Source organism: Carassius auratus, chromosome 31, assembly GCF_003368295.1.
Source record: "Carassius auratus strain Wakin chromosome 31, ASM336829v1, whole genome shotgun sequence".
NCBI classification, from domain to species: Eukaryota; Metazoa; Chordata; class Actinopteri; order Cypriniformes; family Cyprinidae; genus Carassius; species Carassius auratus.
Genome location: NC_039273.1, coordinates 5155506 through 5175015, shown reverse-complemented (window position 1 = coordinate 5175015; position 19510 = coordinate 5155506). Strand labels below are relative to the sequence as shown.

Below are 19510 nucleotides of genomic sequence, written 5' to 3'. Positions count from 1 at the left end.
TGTAACCAAGCAACACACAATTCTGGATGCCTTTCCTGCACCCATAATTTGACTTTTAAAAACATGCTGCAGACAGACTTATACAAGTATATTATATATATATATATATATATAATTAGATTATCTATAGGATTAAGATTTTTTCAGCTCAAACAACAAAGCACAGTACTAGCAACCCCAAGGTCATTGGTTCAATACCCAAGTAATGTATGAGTTGATAAAATGTATACCTTAAATGCAACACAACCACTTTGGATAAAAGTGTCTGCCAAATGCATAACGTAAAAAAGCAGCTCCCATTACCAAATTTGACAAAATAATAAATGTAATGCTAGTGCTTGCCATTTTTCTTTCTCTCTTATTAATCTGCTAATGTAATTTAATCAGCAGTTTAAGCCTAGGTGAGAATATCTGATAAGTAATCAGTGAATATTTCACCTTGTAATCAAATTATATGGCCAATTATCTTAATAGCAGTCCTGTAGTTTACCCTAAGACTCAAAGCTGCCACTTTATGGTGAGTAGATGTAACTGCAGCATGAATTGAGTCTCATTCTGCCAGGGCTGAAGACAAACTTGACACTATTCATGCGCTCACCCCCTTTATTAATTACAGACAAGTCAAGACACATCAAAACAGTGCCTTCTCCAGTTTGAAAAGGATCCAAATTAATTTCCAATCACTGCTGTGCACTTCGAAACGCAGAAAGACTTGTATTTCCCCAGAGTATTGAGAAGTGACACAGGAAACGCAGCAAGAAGTGTGTAGACACGGTTAATTATACTTTAGAACAAGACCAGACATGAAACTAATTTCAGTGTGTTAGTTACATTCAGCCTTTAAGTTATTTATAGACCAGGCCACATATATCTACAGCTATGCTCAATAACATACTAACTCTTGCAGAACCTTCAAGATGTTTCTTTTTTTTCTATTCGGTGGAAAAGATACGGTATATTCCACAACACAAAGTAATAAGGTTTACACACATCTGGCTCTCAAAAGCTCACTCAAAAAAAAAAAAAAAAAAAATCTGTCATCATTTACTCACGCTCATGCTGTTTTAAACCCATCTGACTTTCTTCTGTGAAATACAAAATGAGGAATTATGAACATTGTGCCACTTGCTCTTTTCCATGCAGGTAAAAAAAATGGAGACTGGAGCTTTCAATCTTAAAAAAAAAAAAAAAAAGGTTGAAAATCTACCTAAAAGCATGAAAATGATCCACATGAGGTCCATTAGCTCAAAACAATTGAAACACTAAGACATGACTGAGCATGAACAATGTTGGTAACCAGACAGTTGATGGTAGCCATCGACTTCCATATTGTTTGCTTCTTTTCCATTCTATGAAGCTTATTCTGGGCAGTATAGAACTAAACTCTTAATTTAAAAATATTTAGTACTGTTGTTTTAAGTGGTATGAAAACATAAATGCACAAGTGTATAGATAAACCCATCTGTACTCAGCAAAGAACTGCTGATATTTGACATAAAAAATGCAATGATTGAGCAGTAAGAGGTTTAGCGTGAATCATCAGTTTCATAACATGTCTGTTTTTATAGTTACTGAAATGTAGCACCTCACAACAATAATGCCTGTTCCCCTCTATATTACATCTGGAAAGTGCAAGGCTCCAAACACAAATAAACTAGCTTATGTATCTACTGGTTGTTCTAAACCTAGTCTAGTCTCAGTTATGATCTAAAACAAAGGCAATAGCCTGAGATGTTTCTGTGCAGGACAGTGGCTCGGCAAGGCCTTGTTCCACTAGTGTAATAATCCAAAGTGAGTCTAGTGTTTGAATTAATTATTGATAAAGCTGAGTAAAGAGGGTAAGCAGCAGGCAGGGGTGTACTTTGATCTCACAACTATAATTTCTCTCTCAGAACATCTCTCGGAGGATGGCAAGAAGAATTGCCACTTCAGGTTTTTAGAGGGATTCAAATAAGTCTGCGCCCTTTTAAACTCAGTGAAAACTTCTGCAGTTCACTATATTAGCATAAATGAGACCAATACTTTAAGTGAGCTGTGACATAACTATCCACTTACAATAACAACCACCCCCCTCCACCCCAAAGCAATATGAATACATTGAAGAATAGCTCAAAATGAAAATCTCCCCCACATTTTTAAATGGGTTTTGTTTCACAATCTTCTCCATGGTGTAGTTATCTCTATTGCTTGTACACATTTTCTACCACATCTTTTCCTTCCCTACACCTTTCTATTAATGTGCTTGGACATAGAGCTCTGTGAACAGCCAGCCTCTTTTGCAATGATTTTTTTGTCTTGCCTTCCTTGTGCAAGGTGCCAATTGTCGTCTTTTGGAAAACTGTCAAGTCAGCAGTCTAGCCCATGATTGTGTAGCCTACAGAACTAGACTGAGAGACCATTCAAAGCCCTTTGTAGGCGTTTTGAGTTAATTAGCTGATTAGAGTGTGGCACCAGGTGTCTTCAATATTGAACCTTTTCACAATATTCTAATTTCCTGAGATACTGAATTTGGTTTTTTTTCTTAGTTGTCAGTTATAATCATCAAAATTAAAATAAAAATTTGAAATATATCAGTCTGTGTGTAATGAATGAATATAATATACAAGTTTCACTTTTTGAATGGAATTAGTGAAATAAATCAACTTATTGATGATATAATTATATGACCAGCACCTGTATGACATGGATCATGAAATATAACTCACAAAATAAAATGCATTTTTATGTTTACTCTACAAAAATCATTAGATTTGGACTTTAGAAATGTGCATATCAAATATGATACAGTAGGCTTTATAGGGTTAAAATATGAGTGGTAGCTAGTACTTTTTACTTCAGCTAGCTCCATTAATAAGTTTATTTTACCCGTGATGCATCTGAATTCTTTTTATTGTTTAAATATCAGCTAAATGTCAGAATTTTCTGAAACAATTTTCTTTATACATGCTTTACAGAATGTACAGGTACAGCATACAGAAATACACACAAAAAAAATTACAAAACATAAAAAGCAGCATTTAAATATTGTCAAAGCACTAAGGCTAAACTTTGGTTTGTGAATCTTCTTTGGTGTAAACCAAAAAGAACTGAAAGTGAAAATCACACTTGTCCATTTCTAAAGATTCAAACAAAGTCCCAAATAATTCAGAGTAAAATAAAACCACGATTCAATTTTAAACTGCTTTGCGCTAATCTCCCGCAAGCATTAACAGTCATTTGAAAAACAAGGGAAACAAGGGAACAAGGGAAACCGACGCAGGGGGGTTTCAGACGCATCATTTGACATCAAGGTCTCGGATTAGTGTCATTGTACAGCTAACAGCAAGGCAAGAGATTGTGCACAATGCAACAAATTAATATGCAAATCAGGGGGTAAGTTATTACATTTTGGGAAGTGGTTGAAAATAAATATTTTCTATTAAAAGACAGTGACCATAAATATCTGCTACAATGCAAGATACAGCTTTTGTATGCTCAGATGGTGCAAAATATCAGTGTACTGATTTGTTGTGGAGCTTTCTTACAAAAAGAATGGTCAACATTTAATCAGGGATCCACACACATGGTTTGGATCATCAAGCATTGATGCGAATCCAAATCTTCCGGTGCAGTCACATTAGTTAAACTTTGGCAAAGTAGGTCTATTATCACTAGTATAGCGAATCATGAAGCCCTCTCTAATCAGATGCCACTTCTAAAATACGCAGCCTTGTAGTGTGATCACATTAGCGAAACATCAGTGACATTTTGCAAGCAAAAAAAGGTCCAATATCTATTGTCAATAACATAGCGATGAATAAAGAACGGCTCACACAATCACTTTTAAACAAAGTAGCTTTCTGTTGGTCAGCTTGGCGAATTCATGTGTAAATTTGTGCACCTTTTAAAACTATGTAGTGGAAACCTGAAAAATGCTGATCTAGAGGTAGGAAGGCATAAAAGCATATTTGAATCAAATTGTTGCATAACATCTGGTCCACTAAGATCCTATATATGCAGTTTCGGCATTAGTTTTAAAAAATAAATTCCAATTTATACATTTTGTGAATCTGTGAACGTGACGTGATGTTACAGTGCCTTGAAATTTTCTTTAAAAGGTGTCCGTTTTCATGAGTGGGCAGCAAGACAGTATCTTAGGTTTTGAACACAGGCTCTTAAGACAATGTTTACAGGCAAAAAATATCTAAATCCAGCTGTACTTCTAAGGCCAAAACAATAAAAATGACCTCAAATTAAGACGATGATCTGAACACCTATATGAGCTTTACAACAAAAAAGGCAAAGAACTCAATAAGACGATACCAGTTTGATCCAGCAGTAACAACGGATTTCAAATGCAGCATACACGCATTTTAAAGATGAACTGAGTGATTTCTACACTACTAGGGCACCAAATGGAATTGCATAAAAAAAATTTCAAATGCTCCCCCACTCTCCTATTGGTCAGTGAGAATGTAGCTCCACCCCAAAAGCACTCCACTGGTGCTCAGTCATACCGATCAATCAAATAAATTTGCAATTCTATTAGATGCGCATTTACAAGAATGCAAAAAATTATGTAACAACACATAAGCTTAATATAGGAAAAAAATAAAATAAAATTGTAAAAAGTTAGCATATCATGATTTGTATAAGGCTGTCCCGGCCAGATTGTCAAAGGTGCAACATATCCGCAACATTTTTATTACTGTCTGTTATAGTCCCTTAAAACAGAAAGAGAAATTAAGGAATGTGTTTAGGTTCGTGAGAAACACAACACAAAAAAAGCATTATTAATGACTAATAACAGTACCTCCGGAATAACAGTGGAAACAACAAAGCCGTCAACTCCGTTTAAACATTATTGGTCATCAGTCCGTATCGCTTGCCAGTAGGAATAAGAAATGCAACACAGGTAATTGGCCCTCTGACATCACTCAGAGAACATCACTGCCCTCTTTTGGCAGTCCAGTCTTCACAGTCAGTATTCGTACAGGTCTTGTACCAGAGCAAAAGCAAGTTATAGGGGAGTCTGGGCCAAGCTTTGGCATATGCAAACAGGTTCAACACTCTTAAGTAGGCGGGAAAACCAAACCTGGTATAATTTGTACATCACACGTTACGGTAGGACTAGAGGAGCTCTTGGAAATGTTACATTCAGGGCTCAAACCAGTCCGTTAGCTGAGGAATGGTGAAGGCAGGATGTTTGAAAGAGTTTTCCACAAAACACACACATCTCAGTGAGCTACAAAGGCAGACGGAGGGGAGGGACAAGAGAGGCAGTGTAAACATTGAAGAGAGAGGCATTTCATTTGGCAGACAATGAGGCTTCTCAAAGGAGGTAGTGGGCTGAGGGCACTGGGAGGTGACTGAAGGACAAAGTGGTGATGTTTAGAGGGAAGACAGGGCTGGCTAGCTTTATGTGGGTGCAGAGGTGCTTTCCTGTGGGTTAGTCCTGTATGAGCCTTCCTCTAGTGCCACCCTCCTGTCCTCTCGGCCGTCCCCTGCGGACAGACCCATCGGGGGCTTGTGTACAGTCACTGAGCCCTGGGTGAGGATAGAAGAGTGGGATTCTTCACCATCCCAAAATGACCTGCTTGGCACATCTGAGACAAGAAAAACAGAGACGGTGAAAATAAGTGCATGCACTAGATCAGTTCCAAACCCTTCTGAGAAGACTCTCTGTTTGCTGTATGCATAGGCAAGTAAAAATAGCTAAAATCTACTTTGAACCACTCTTCATGATGAGCAAACATGGTAATAACTCATGCATGCCACACTACTAGTGTTCATTATGTGAAGCAGATCATTAAAAAAAAAGTAAATATATTTCATTCATATTTGTATATACAAATTATACCATATTATAGAAATAGATGCATTTAAGTATGAATTAAATTACATTGAAAATTGACATTTTTCTTAAAACTGGCTGCGATCTAGGATGGCATTTTCTGATTTAGCTTGACTCACTGCATTCTGGAACTGCCTCATGCAAAAAGAAACTAGATTTGCCACAAAACATCCTATAAAACAAAGTATCTTAAGTTTAACGTATTAGAATAACTCCTAAAAATGCTCCCTGGGTAAGAGATCACTGAACTGAATAACAAAGCAATGGTGAAAGGAATATTATAAAACGGATAGGTCCGGTTGATTCTGATTAGTTGAGCAGCGTTGGAAGCTGGTGTAAATTACACTACAAACATACACCTTTGTTTAATTCTGTGTGTTGCTCGTCGACTACATTTCTGGAACCACAACGGTTTCTGAGGAACTACATTGTTTGGTGGAAGAATACTGTTTTTATTTATGTCATTATACTTTATTTGTTCCGTTTTATTCTGTGTAACCTTACTAAATATATATAATAACTGTTTTATAAAAGCAATAAGCCCCATGAAGCGTGGTTTACAGTGAAATTATAACAGCTAAGGGGTGTTGTTATACACTCTAACAACATCCCTTAACTGTTATAAATTTACTTTAAACCCTGGCTTCTTGTGGCTTATTGCTTTACTGACAGGAAATACAACTGAAATGAGGTGCATAAGAATATGTGGTTCATCTCACCAGTGCTATAGTGTTGTGACGCTGGTAGTCGTGGTTCATGATTGGTGAGGAACACAGAGGCATTCTGCTGACTCATAAAACTCTCCAGTGCCGCATCTGCGTGCTCCGTGTGCTGATCCCGCTCTTGATGGCTGCTCTGGCGTCCATCCCGAGAGATCTGAGATACAAGTGAGTCGTCCTCTGTCAGGTAGGCGTATGGACAGTACTCACGCGTGCGCGAGTAGATGTTGGCATTGTCGTAGCAGTCTGAACAGATGACTAGAGGGCCTGGTCCACCTTAAAACACAAACGAAGGTCAAGACAGCGGACTAGTCAAACAACAACCCATTAGCCATCAATGAGGTCAACTGGTGGGACAAACAGCCCACTTTGCAATGACATGAGGGTGAGTAAATGACAGAATATTCATTTTTAAGCAAATTAAATAAAAACTTGTGGGAAAAATGTAAAACTTAACGTTACCATTATGGACATTTGCCTGTCCCTCTCTGGGTTCACTCCGGTGGAAGCTGCTACGTCCTGCAAAGAAAGAGCCCATTCGACTACCTAGTCCATTAGCATCTGGATCAACATCACTGCTCACTTCACCATAACATACTCCTGTAGAAACACATCACAACACGATAGCATTATACTTCCATTATAATGATGTACAGAAACTATACCAGTTGTTATAGCCTTTCTGAAGGAACACAGGGTGACATTACCGTCAGTGCCTTTGTGGACGTAACCGTTAGCATGAGACGGCATTAGCTGCTGGTGGCTTCCATTCTCGGAGTTACTGTAGCCCTCCTGAGGCTCGGACAGCGTACCTTGAGATGAAAGGTAACTGGGAATGTCTGCTGGTAGGTTCATCTCATCTGGAATACACCAACAAAGAGATTTATACCTTAAAATTAATGTCATTTTTGTGCTTAGACTTCAAATTATTTAATTATTGATCTATGCTCAAACCGTTATAATGGCTATTTTAAATACTAGGTAGGGTAGGAGATATATATATATATTATATATATATATATATATATATATATACATATATATCTCATAGTAAATGGCATTTATTTAAATTACATAATATTTCATTAAAATAATACATTTAAAATAAAGTATATTTTATAAAGATAATATTCGTTATTCTACTTTCCAAATTATTAAAAATGTAGTAAAAACAAACACAATTTCTTAAAATGTAACTAATTTCACTACATTGTTACCATTTATGAAAAGTAATGTTAAATAGTATTGCGTTACTTTTAAAACATAATATCCAAATTGTGATTATTTGAGAACTGCAACTATGTTGATCATTTAATCACACTTTGCCATTCAAAAAATGGAATTTTAAAAGGGAAACATTACCAATTACCAACATTTCACAAAAGCCCTATGACTTAGCATTATTTTCTATTATTAACTAGAAATTATAGGCTATAACAATCAAAACACACACACACACACACACACACACGCATATATATATGTGTGTGTGTGTGTGTGGTTTTTAATTTTATTTTTAATTTTAATTATTTAAACTAATACAAGGAAAGTTGTGCACTGACCTGTATTTGTTATGCTGTAGTCTTCACTCTTCCTCCTCATGTGATAAATGACCATGACCCACACAAGCGATGTGCCGACGACGCAGCAGACGACCACCATCACTACTATGCCAACTGTTGTCCATCCGTCCTGACTGTATATGCTGGTCACCTGGTCACAGTTGGCTGAGGGTGAGACGCTGAGGTAGATATGACCACGCTCCGTGCCAAGCGTGTTGGACATGATGCACGTGTATTTCCCTGCATCACCAGGGCTGGCATCTACGATTATGAGGAGCTGATTGGCTGCGGCGAAGAAGTGACGTTCCGTCAGCACCAACGGGGCATCGTCTTTGGTCCAGTTGAGACGGGGGGCAGGACTACCACGTGCTATGCACTGGAGTACAGCAGTCTCACCTCGGGCAACATTACGGTCCTCTAGAGGGCGCTGGAAGGATGGGGTTTCTGTCAAACAGACCAGAGGCAATTCATTTTTAAACTACTATCAAATGTAAATAATTCAAAATACATTTTGGCCATTAGACCATGTTAAAAAATTATACCAAGCACAGTAAGAGTGGCATTGGTTGACAGGGTGCCCGCCTCGTTTTTGGCTGTACAGCTATAGACGCCCATATCCTCCGTCTTCACATTAGCAATGAAAAAAGTGTCATCATCTGGCATGACATGCATCCTTCTTTCACGGGCTGCAGGGAAATTGATACCACCGTCTTTCTGCCAGGCGATCTGCGGTGTCGGGTGTCCCTCCGCAGCGCACTCCAACCTAGCGACCGTACCGGTGCGGATGGTCAGGTCCATGGGTGTCTTCAGGAAGGTGGGGAGCTCTGGAAAAAGCAATTAGAGTTATTTTCACTGCTCTACCCAAGTAATTCCAGAAAGGCCTGAAACTTCAGACTTCACTTGTAAAGCTTTATTATAACAAAGGTTATTACAATGATTCTTTCATGTATAATAGTAATTCAAATATTATAGTAATTATTCTAAAAGTACAATAGAGTAAACATGTTGCCGCTTGTCATTAAAGGGATAGTTCATCCTATTTACTCACTCTCATGTTGTCCCAAACCTGTATAAAAAAAAAATTATTGTGCTGAAAACAAAAGAATATTTTGAGGAATGTGAATAACCAAACAGTTGCTGGTCCCTGTTGACTCTGATAGTAGGGGGTTAAAAATACCTATGGAAGTCAATGGGGACTAGCAACTGTTTGGGTACCCAGATTCTTCAAAATAACTTGTATGTTCAACAAAAGAAAGAAATTCATTCATGTTTAAACAAACATTATGTAAATTATGACAATTTTCTTTTTTGGATGAACTATCCCCTTAAATGTTAATAAAACAAAACGCAAAAAAAATAAATAAATAAATAAATAAATAAATATATATATATATATATAAAATAAAGTACTGTTTTTTTCATTTGTTTATTATGTGTTTTTGTAACGGTATTTTTGTTCTTATTTTTTAATAACAATGATAAAAAAAAGGATTAGTCTATTTTGGCCTAAACATTTTTTTATTTTACACTCTGTTACCTTATAAACTTTGTTTTAAAAAAGGGAAATTAGTTTGCCTACATCTATTAATATTATTATTTATTTTCCATTCAAGTGGTATGGGTTTTAATATAATATATTAAATAATAAAATACGTCTTTTTAAAGTATCATTAATCTTATTCAACCTTGTACAATAGTTATTAAACCCTTAAAATAATTGTAAGGAAAATATAATTGATAATGTTCTATAACACTAATATTAACAACATTTTCTACTCATGAAACGTGACAACAGAATTCATTCCCTGATTAAAAGGCTAGTACAAAAACAAACAAGCCATTGGCCAATCAAACCCTAAACAGCACCATGTGCATTTACAGTATTACTACAGATTCTGTTATTGTTATATTCAATTATTGGCTTACAAATCCGCTCCTCCATCAGTATCATGAACTGATATAAACAGCATAATTAAATTGCTGAGGACCGCATCCCAGAGGGCTGCTATGTTTGTTCAACAGACAAGGAAAATTTAACTGACAGAGCTCTGAAAACAACCACTGAGAAATGAGGGGTAAATAAGTCAAGGGAAAAAACAAGTGGCAACCTGCTTAACAAAGGATAGGATTCCTGCAGATGATCGCATAAACGACACTTTAAATTAACAATCTGACACCAGCAAACACTCGGAATTATTTTTTGCAAAACAATCTCCAAAAAAAGACATTTTTGCTTTATAGAAATACTTTTTTGAATAAGATCTGACAGAGGAAACAGCAGGACGAAAGCTGTTTAAGTAACAATCAATTTTGATGAAGCACTAACCATTAACAGTGAGCTTGGCCATAGTGGAGTAGTTGGATCCAAAATGGTTGGAGACCACACACTGGTACTGGCCCTCATCTGTGAAATTGACATTAAGCAGGTGGAGTACGGTGGTGTAGAGGAGGCGGTGATCCTGGTACCGAGCATAGTTCTCCACCTGAGCTTCATACAGCACCTCTCCATCTTTGCGCCAGGCGGTGCTCATGGGAGAATCGCTGCTACTGAAAGCAGAACAGTTTAGAGTGATGTTGGTCCCACGCAAGGCCACAGCGGTCTTGGGATGAGCGCTGATCTGGGGTTTAGGGAAGTCATCTGTGAGTGAGACAATGAAGAGAGCAAAATGCATGAAAGAACTACAATTTAAAGTTTCATAAAATCGCGTTTTTATTGGCACAATACACAAAACAGAAAAGGGCGCCATGGACGTTCTGTTACTGTAAGGTCACTCACTGCAGACAAGATCCTCTGGTTTAATAGCAAGCACACTAGATCCTGCCAGGAAGGAGGGATGAGCACAGACGGCAACGCAGGATTGCTGGAACTGACTGTCAATCAACCACTGAGCCAACCACTGCAGCTGACAGTCACACAGGAGGCTGCTGGTGTTCAGATCACTGAGGAAGACAACAATACAAGCATCACTGAGAACACACTATACTATTCTAATATACAAACACTGTTACAGAAATATACAAAGATACAGAAAATACATACAGTCTGTAGAAAGCAAAGGATGACTTACAGTGTTTTAAGTTTTAAGTGAGTGAAAGCATCAGGATGAATAGACATGATGCCATTCTTACTCAGGTCCCTGCAGAACAAATGTCAAAAGATTATTTACAATAGAAAAACATAACGAAAATTCTTTGTATGTGCTGAATTATGGAATGGACTGGGTTATATTATATTGTATTTCAGTGTAGTCATATTGTCTTTATACAAATAAGAACAATATAACAGCAAAACCTTTAAAATCTATGAATCTATAACCTTGAGTATTTCACAGATACGGGTTTAAAACATGACATGGTTCATTTAATAAAGGTTTAATGCTCGATTTCACTTGAATCATGTAAAAATTAGCTCTTCGATGGAACTATGGAAGCCTATTTCTGCCTAGGTGTTAAAAAAAGGCTTTATCTCGCAATAATGAATTTATTTCTTACAGAAGAATACAGAACAAAACATCTGCTGCTTTGAATGTTGTGATGTGACTTCATGTCTCCTAGAATTTTGAAAACATCAGCTCTCGTTTTTACTGGATGGAGTAATATAAAAACTCTTCCAGATGTTATTATTTTATTTCGATATTTTTATGGAAGGCTGTGCCTGTCCTTGACTACAAAACAAACAGGCTGTGAAAGTTTAGAATACAGAAAAATTTCATTTTCTGAGTTATAAAAGAGATACAAGGCTGAAAGAGAGACTCACAAATGCTCCAGCTCCATCAGCCCCTCAAACGCTCTCTTAGTGATGGTCCTGATTTTATTGTTCTGTAGAACTCTGGAAAACACACATATATACGCACATGTCAAGCCACACTTTACATCTCTGAGTCAGATCAAACAGCTCGTATCCACCAACAGACTCACAGCGAGTTCAGCCTCTTCAAACCCACAAACATGCCAACCAAGTCCTCGATGGCAAGAGAGATCTCATTATTTCGGATGTCCCTGGAATGAACAAACATCAAGAGCAACCCATCAGAATATTTTCAAACTGCTGCTTTGTAGAACATGCTTTCTGTTATCAATCGAAAATGTCAGAGCTGGTTTATTTGATGATTGTACATCTACAGAGACTTGGCTCTAGGCAGTTGAGCGCCATTGTGTATGCTTCTCATGTATAATAGAAGGTACTGTACGTGGGAGTATTTTGAGCGCGTTTTCACGCACTGCTGATTTTAAAAGGCTGAAATCACTTTTCCAACTGTGCCAAAGGAACATGGCTGAGGTTATGAGAAGTGGGCATGTTTCAATGTGCTCTTTTTCTGTGGGGTAAGCTGAAATGAAACTAAACTAGAAGGATTCATATAGGGCTTAAACTACAGGGATAGACTGTATCTCTTCGTAATTAGTGGCTCTTTTTATTTTACAGAGATAGAGCTCAGTGCTACTTCTATTTTCCATCAAGATCATTTGGTTACACAAACACACCTGTTTATTATCTGAGAGCAAATACAGGCATGTTTGAATATCATAAGAAACAAAAAACTGAAAAATCAGTAATGTATGCCATAATTTGCCAGCAAAACTGTTAGAACTTGAATACTTCCAGCTATTACGGCAACTTAAAAAACATGTAGTATTTATATTTTATTAAGAAAAATAACACTTATATGTTGCTTATATATATATATATATATATGTGTGTGTGTGTGTGTGTGTGTGTGTGTGTGTGTGTGTATGTATATGTGTTTTGTGGGATGAATGAAAATCTTGGCAGGGCAAGTTAAAACCTGAATTGCTGTCCTGACTGGCACAGCAGAAAAAACTAATATTTAATGCATTTTATACATAAACTTAAGGCTTTTTATATAGTGCTACCAAAACTATCTGCATAAAATGAGAGACAGAAGTGAAAAGTGTTTTATCTTACAATGTGCGGATGTTAGCCAGGCTGCTGAACACTCCTTCTCCCAGGTGTGAGATTTGATTGTCCCCCAAGTTGAGACTCTGCAGGAGACCGAGACCAGAAAACACCCAATCCTCCAGTCGACTCAAGTGATTGAAGGACAAATCCCTGGAATCAAAACACACACATATGCATTATCTGAGAGCCAACAATCAAATACAGCACCTCTAAAAAAAAAAAAAAAAAGAGACTCACAGCTCCTCCAGGCGATGGCAAAACTCCCAGGCATCGGCTCGGATGAGTCCAATATTGTTCTGATTTACCTGCAGAATCCGGAGCATGTGCAGGCCATATAACCAGCCCTTATTCAGCTCGGTCAGATTATTATACTCCAACTCTCTGGCAGAGAACAGAGCACACATCACCCATAAATCACTACTTTGATTCATGTGAAATATAAACTACAATTACACATTTAAAAGTGGGGGGGGGGGATTATAATAATCTGCAGGTTCAGATATATGGTTTTAAATAGAAAAAATATATAAAATACAAATACTATTAAAGCCAAGTCTTATTTAAAGTTGAGTGATATAGCCAAAATAAATAAATATATATATATATATATATATTAAAGTAAAATAATTAAAAATATATATATATATTTTAAATAATTAAAAAGTATTTTTTGGCAAACAGCAATTTCTAGCTACATATCTTTTCTATTTAAACACTTAATGATCTACTGAAGCCCTGGAAGCACTGACTCACAGTTCCTCCATGTTTTCCAAACCAAAGAGAGCTCCATCCATCAGCTTTGTGATACCATTGCGCTGCATCTTTAACGATTTAAGAGCCTTCAGTTCTTTGAAAATGAGACTTTCCACCACACGAATCCTGTTGCGCTTCAACTCTCTGTAAAAGTGACAAAACATGAAGAGGGGCACATTACAATGAGAAAATCCAAACTACTGTCCTAACCGTCGGAGAGAGACAAGACAACAAGGGAAATTAAAGGAACACTCCACCGTTTTTTTAAATAGGGCTTATTCACATTATTTCCTACATTTAGATAGGTGGGCAAATGCATTTTTATGTCAGTGCATGCATTGTTTTAGTTTGACTGGGTCGGCGTTAGCTTAGCTTAGCACAATGAATGGAATCCTTTGTTGCCAGCTAGCATGGCCTGAGTAAAAGTGATCAAAAAAATAAAAAAAACGCACCTAATTACTTCTTGTGGACTGCGTATTCACAACGAGTACAAATAGCGATCCAGATTAACACTAGGCGATTTCCTAGGCAGATATTGTCTTGGGACTATATTATGGTGAAGCACAGGCGAAGCACTGCTGCTTAGGCGAAGCACTGCTACTTCGGCGCAGATATATCACGCAACACATGAAATCCCACGACTTCCGTCAACATACCGGCGTGAATAGTAGCTGCCTGCCTGGCTATTTTCCTTACAGTACACGAATGGCGATGAACATGGCTGATTTTGAGAGAGACGAAGAGGGTGACTTCTCAGACAGTCAAGAACCAGAACCATACCTATTTGAACCAGAGTTTACAGAAGACGAGCTGCGTGCTTTGGAAATAGAACGACAGTAGGAGACTGCGGTCAAGCCAGCCGCACTTCAGAAAAACACCGTCAAGCCAGCCGCGAGTGAAATTTATATGCGCGTGTATTAGTTGCGATCGTTCAACAGCCTGAGGACGTGAGGATGAGAGCCAACATGAACTGGTGGTGTGAATGTGGGGGAATATGCCAATCTATGCCGACGAAAATAGTGTCTTTGCTGTAGAGAGTGGGATATGTTTTTGCCATTGATGACCAGGCTCAACACGTCAGATCAAGATGAGCGTGCCCGAAGTTGTGTCACATCTACAGAGGATTTCACGGCGCTGATCCATTCTGCAGTACTCGATTTTTTTTTTTCCGGTGTGACAAAGTGAACTGGAAAAAACGCCCCACGCCGAATGGACCAAATGGACAGCTGTCCACAGAGTAAGTGATTATTTTAATCATGACGCATGTATAGATCGACCCATATTATACCTGTATTCACATAGAGTTGATGTTTTCATGTGTTGCGTGATATCTCTGCGCCGAAGTAGCAGTGCTTTCTTCTGTGCTTCCCCATAATATAGTCCCAAGTCAATATCTGCCTAGGAAATCGCCTAGTGTTAATCTGGATCGCTATTTGTACTCGTTGTGAATACGCAGGCCACAAGAAGTAATTAGGTGGGGTTTTTTTATTTTTTTGATCACTTTTACTCAGGCCATGCTAGCTGGCAACAAAGGATTCCATTCATTGTGCTAAGCTAAGCTAACGCCGACCCAGTCAAACTAAAACAATGCATGCACTGACACAAAAATGCATTTGCCCACCTATCTAAATGTAGGAAATAATGTGAATAAGCCCTATTTCAAAAAACGGTGGAGTGTTCCTTTAACTCCCCACTTAATAATATCAGGTGCATTTAGCTGCAGTAATCCTGTCAGACACAATCTAATTTAGCACAGCAAAAACATCCTATTCATTAGCCATGAATACGCACAAGACTTGGAGCTGAGAGAGGGTGAAGACTTTATCAGGCAGCACAGAGAGTCTGTTCTGGTTTATCTTCAACACCAGAAGTGAGCTGATGTTTCCGAAACAACCGGGCTCCAAGGAACTTATCTTATTTTTGCTCAGGTTTCTGATGGAGAGAGGAAACAGACAAATATCCGTGAGCCCCAAAAGTAATCAGAAACACCAAGAAAAACATCCAGTACTCAGTGACAAAAAGATCAAAACAAGTGATATTTAACTCAAGGGAAAAGTAGAACTTCAGAAAGCTCTCTTAATGTACCTAGAATTTGAACAGTCTTATGAAGGTGCACAATTCAGACGAGCTTGAGTACAAAAACTCACAGATGTTTCAGCTGCATGGGAGGGAATGACCCGGCCTTCAGCTCAGATATAAAATTAGAGCTCAAGTCCAGACTTTCCAGAGATGAATATGGCAACAGCTGCTCCGCCACAACTTCAGAGATCCGGTTATGGACACTGAAAATGAACAGCAGATCGTTATAGAACCATATCAACATACATTTACTCTTAATGAAAAGTAAAATAGTAATCAATCACATAATCCACTTCAATCAGTCAACTGCGTGACACTACAGAAGCAACTGGAGCAATTTCACCAGCTATACACAACAGTGAAGCCTGAAAAAGAATGAAACGCAGAGGGAAACTTACAGTGACAGCGCTGTGATGTTGGATGAGACATCTCCAAGAAAAGGCAGCGCTGTAAGTTCATTCTGATTCATAGACCTAAATTCACAGAGAAAATGTATTAAAACTTGAAAAAGAAGTCTCAAAAAAAAGAAACAACTTTACAGAACAATAAAGTCTATTATAAACCCAAAACTACAAAAGGCTTATCTATTTGCTCTCACTTGCAAAAAAATATCATTCATATGTTTACTTTAAAAGATTTCACAGGGGGAAAAAAACCTCTGCACCACAACATTGGTGGACATTTTTAGATATATACTACAAGGTCTTTGACTTACTAAAACGATTTTATTATCAATGAGAGGGCAGAAGGCATGTGTATTAGTTTTTTCTGCAAAAAAAAGTTTTGGATATGTTGGTAATTTAAAGACCTTAGATTGTCATGTATCAAACAGTAGGCTGTAGAGGGAGGGGGTGCCTTTGCTCCAACCAGTGCGAGATTCTTGCTTGTTACTAAAAAAATGTTTATTATAGTATAAATAAATAAAAACATATTACGCTATTTTATAGAGAGAAAAGGTTATTTCTACAAGGAATCATGTGACATTTCAAGGTAATGCAAAATCAAAACATTTCATAAATATTAATTAGAAATGCACCAAACTAACAAATGTGAACAGTCAGCTGTCAGTTGTGCGTCAGTATTGTCCACATGTGCAGAATCCGCAAACTGCTGGAGGCTGACCATCTCCAGAGCATGTAAACATCTGCTCTGTTACTCACGCATGTGTGATCCAGACCGGAGCTTCCAGAGCTGCAGCAGTCAGTCTCTTCCTACTGCAATCCAGCAACTGTGCTGCACCTGGACCAGCGGAACAAGTACAGGGAGAAGGGCAAGTGTCCAGGCCCGCAACACTCACTACGAGCAGGAGCAGGAGCAGGGCCTGGGGGATGGGCCAGCCCTCCGCCATTTTGAGCTTCTTAATCGCAAATGATAAGTCCCAATTATGATATTAATGAGACACAGACACTAATCTGTGTTTTAAAATATAAACGTGATTCCATATGTATCCGAATTAAATTGAAACACATTGCAAAGCTCTGATTTAATCTCTCTCGGTTCGTCCCCTTCGAAATTCCCTTCTTCCTCCTTGCAATCTCTGCAGCTTCAAGATTTCCAAACGGAGCGTCAAACAAGCTTTAAGACGCGGCAAAATAGTTTCGGTGTTCCGAAATATTTAATGTCCTATTTAAGACTGTTTTTTTTGCATTTGAGGGGAAAACAGAATACAACTAAAAGTCGTCTTTCCAAACATTGTTCCTCGACTTTTTTCCAAAGGAAAAACAAACCTTCTTCCGTTGACACGTGATCCACCCCCTGTCACGTGCTGCTGGAGGCCTCGCGTCATTGGCCAGTCGACCAATCCGTCAAACTTTACTTTTTTTTTTACTGTTTGTTATAAATGTTTCATGAAAGTTAAAATTTAAAGTGTTTATTATGACAGCTATTCAAATGTATTGCATCTCTTTATTTACTCTTTAAATTATGAAATAGCTAGATTTTTTATTTTGGTCTTGTTCCCTAAACTTTAACCCCTGTAATAAATTTATTTAAAGGGATCAAACTCTGCTTTGCATTCTATCAAAAAATGTACATAAATCATATTTTAGTTAATTAATTTTCTGTTTGAACAGTTTGTATTTTTTGTAGCAAGGAATTTTGCATCTTCATGATCTGATACAAAATAAATAATAATAAATAAATAAAAATCTGAAGATAAATAATTTTAAACAACTGTGCATGTGATTGTTTGCTTTCCAAGAGTGGTTCCCACAGCAACATAGTTTAAAATGTGAAGTTATGAAAAAGACAATGTTATTGATGTGTAAGACAGAAATGATTTAACTCTTATGTATGTGCTAAGGGCCAGTTATCTGACTACACTCTCAATGTAACTCAAATTATAAATTAGACACTATAGTGAGATGAGATATTTTAAACAAGGCTGGCATGTTGACATCAGTAATACATTGTGCCCAATGATATAACAACAAAATTATCTAAATTATGGAAGATAAATTTAACATATACATTTAGTTACTATGACTTTTATATTGTATTTAGAATATTACATCTGTTGCATTATATTGTGTAACACATTAGGTAAATATGAAAGCAACAATTAGCTGCATTAAAAAATAATCAAATAAATGCTAAAAGACATGTTTAGCTGCATGGTGCATGTTTTAAATTGGCTTCCACAGTGTTAAAATAATTAGAAGAAGAAAACCTGTCTGCTTTGACATGAACAGACTCATTTACACATTTTCAAACATTTGAGGTAAACTTGTCACACCAGAATTGCCCAGGCAGGCAGGTTAATCATATGATGTGGTTATTGATGCATGGAGAAAGCACATAATAATAATAATAATAATAATAATAATAATAATAATAATAATAATAATAATAATAATAATAATAATAATAATAAAGTGCTGAAGTAAAGAAAATCAAATGATGAGGCCTCATAAATGGTGTCTTGGTAAATATATAAGAGAGTCTCTGTAAACCATGTCTACATTTTTACTGAGCTACCCAATAATTCCTTAGGCATTGTTAGTCAATAATTGCACTGCTTAATCCATTCGTTTTCTAGGAAAATGTTTTAAATATGTTGCTTTGAGCAAGTGTTTTGACAGGTGAGAACTTGTCTTTTCTCTCCTGCTGCATCATCCACCCCTGTTTCTCACGGGAGAAAACAGGTTATTATTTATGACCTTTAGACTTGGAAGGATTCAACAGTGGATGTGTCGCTGGAGCAAACACAGTCAGTCAGCTTATTGCAAAGAAGAAAGAAGTGGTCAGACATAATAAATATGTTTCAGCGGACCTGTCGACTGGAAATCAGTGTACGCACACAAATTGTGCATGTCGTTGGTACAGAACTTAAGGTGATTGTGGACCGGTAGGTAACGTGACAATATTATAATCTGTTGTTTTCCTTCACTGTGTTATAAAAAAATTGCATATTGCATGAATTGAGGGACTGTATAGCTGTAGCCAAGCCCATATTGTAAATACAATGGAGCTGTTTTTAGAATAAGCATAAAAGATACAAATTGTGCTTAAAAGTAACCCTCAACTGTGTTTAAAATGTTTGATTAAGTTATCTTTGGATTAAACTCATATAAAAAATAAAAAAAATTATATTAGAGGGGTATATTTTATTTATTTACTTATTGAAAGCATTGTGTAAAAAAACGAA

General features: G+C 37.2%; 1 protein-coding gene across 1 annotated transcript; it reads right to left on the bottom strand.

Annotated features, from left to right (window-relative positions):
* Positions 1-2871: 2871 nt before the first annotated feature.
* Positions 2872-17633, bottom strand: LOC113050300 (leucine-rich repeats and immunoglobulin-like domains protein 2). Its single transcript, XM_026213127.1, has 18 exons — positions 17025-17633; positions 16263-16337; positions 15933-16067; positions 15577-15717; positions 13786-13929; positions 13270-13413; positions 13039-13182; positions 12033-12113; positions 11872-11943; positions 11183-11251; positions 10891-11054; positions 10441-10752; positions 8657-8938; positions 8115-8558; positions 7260-7412; positions 7015-7152; positions 6553-6828; positions 2872-5585 (listed from the first exon to the last, which is right to left on the bottom strand). Exons 1-18 carry the CDS (start codon positions 17210-17212, stop codon positions 5398-5400), a joined length of 3150 nt encoding a protein of 1049 aa, XP_026068912.1. The 5' UTR covers positions 17213-17633; the 3' UTR covers positions 2872-5397.
* Between the last annotated feature and the right edge of the window lie 1877 nt (positions 17634-19510).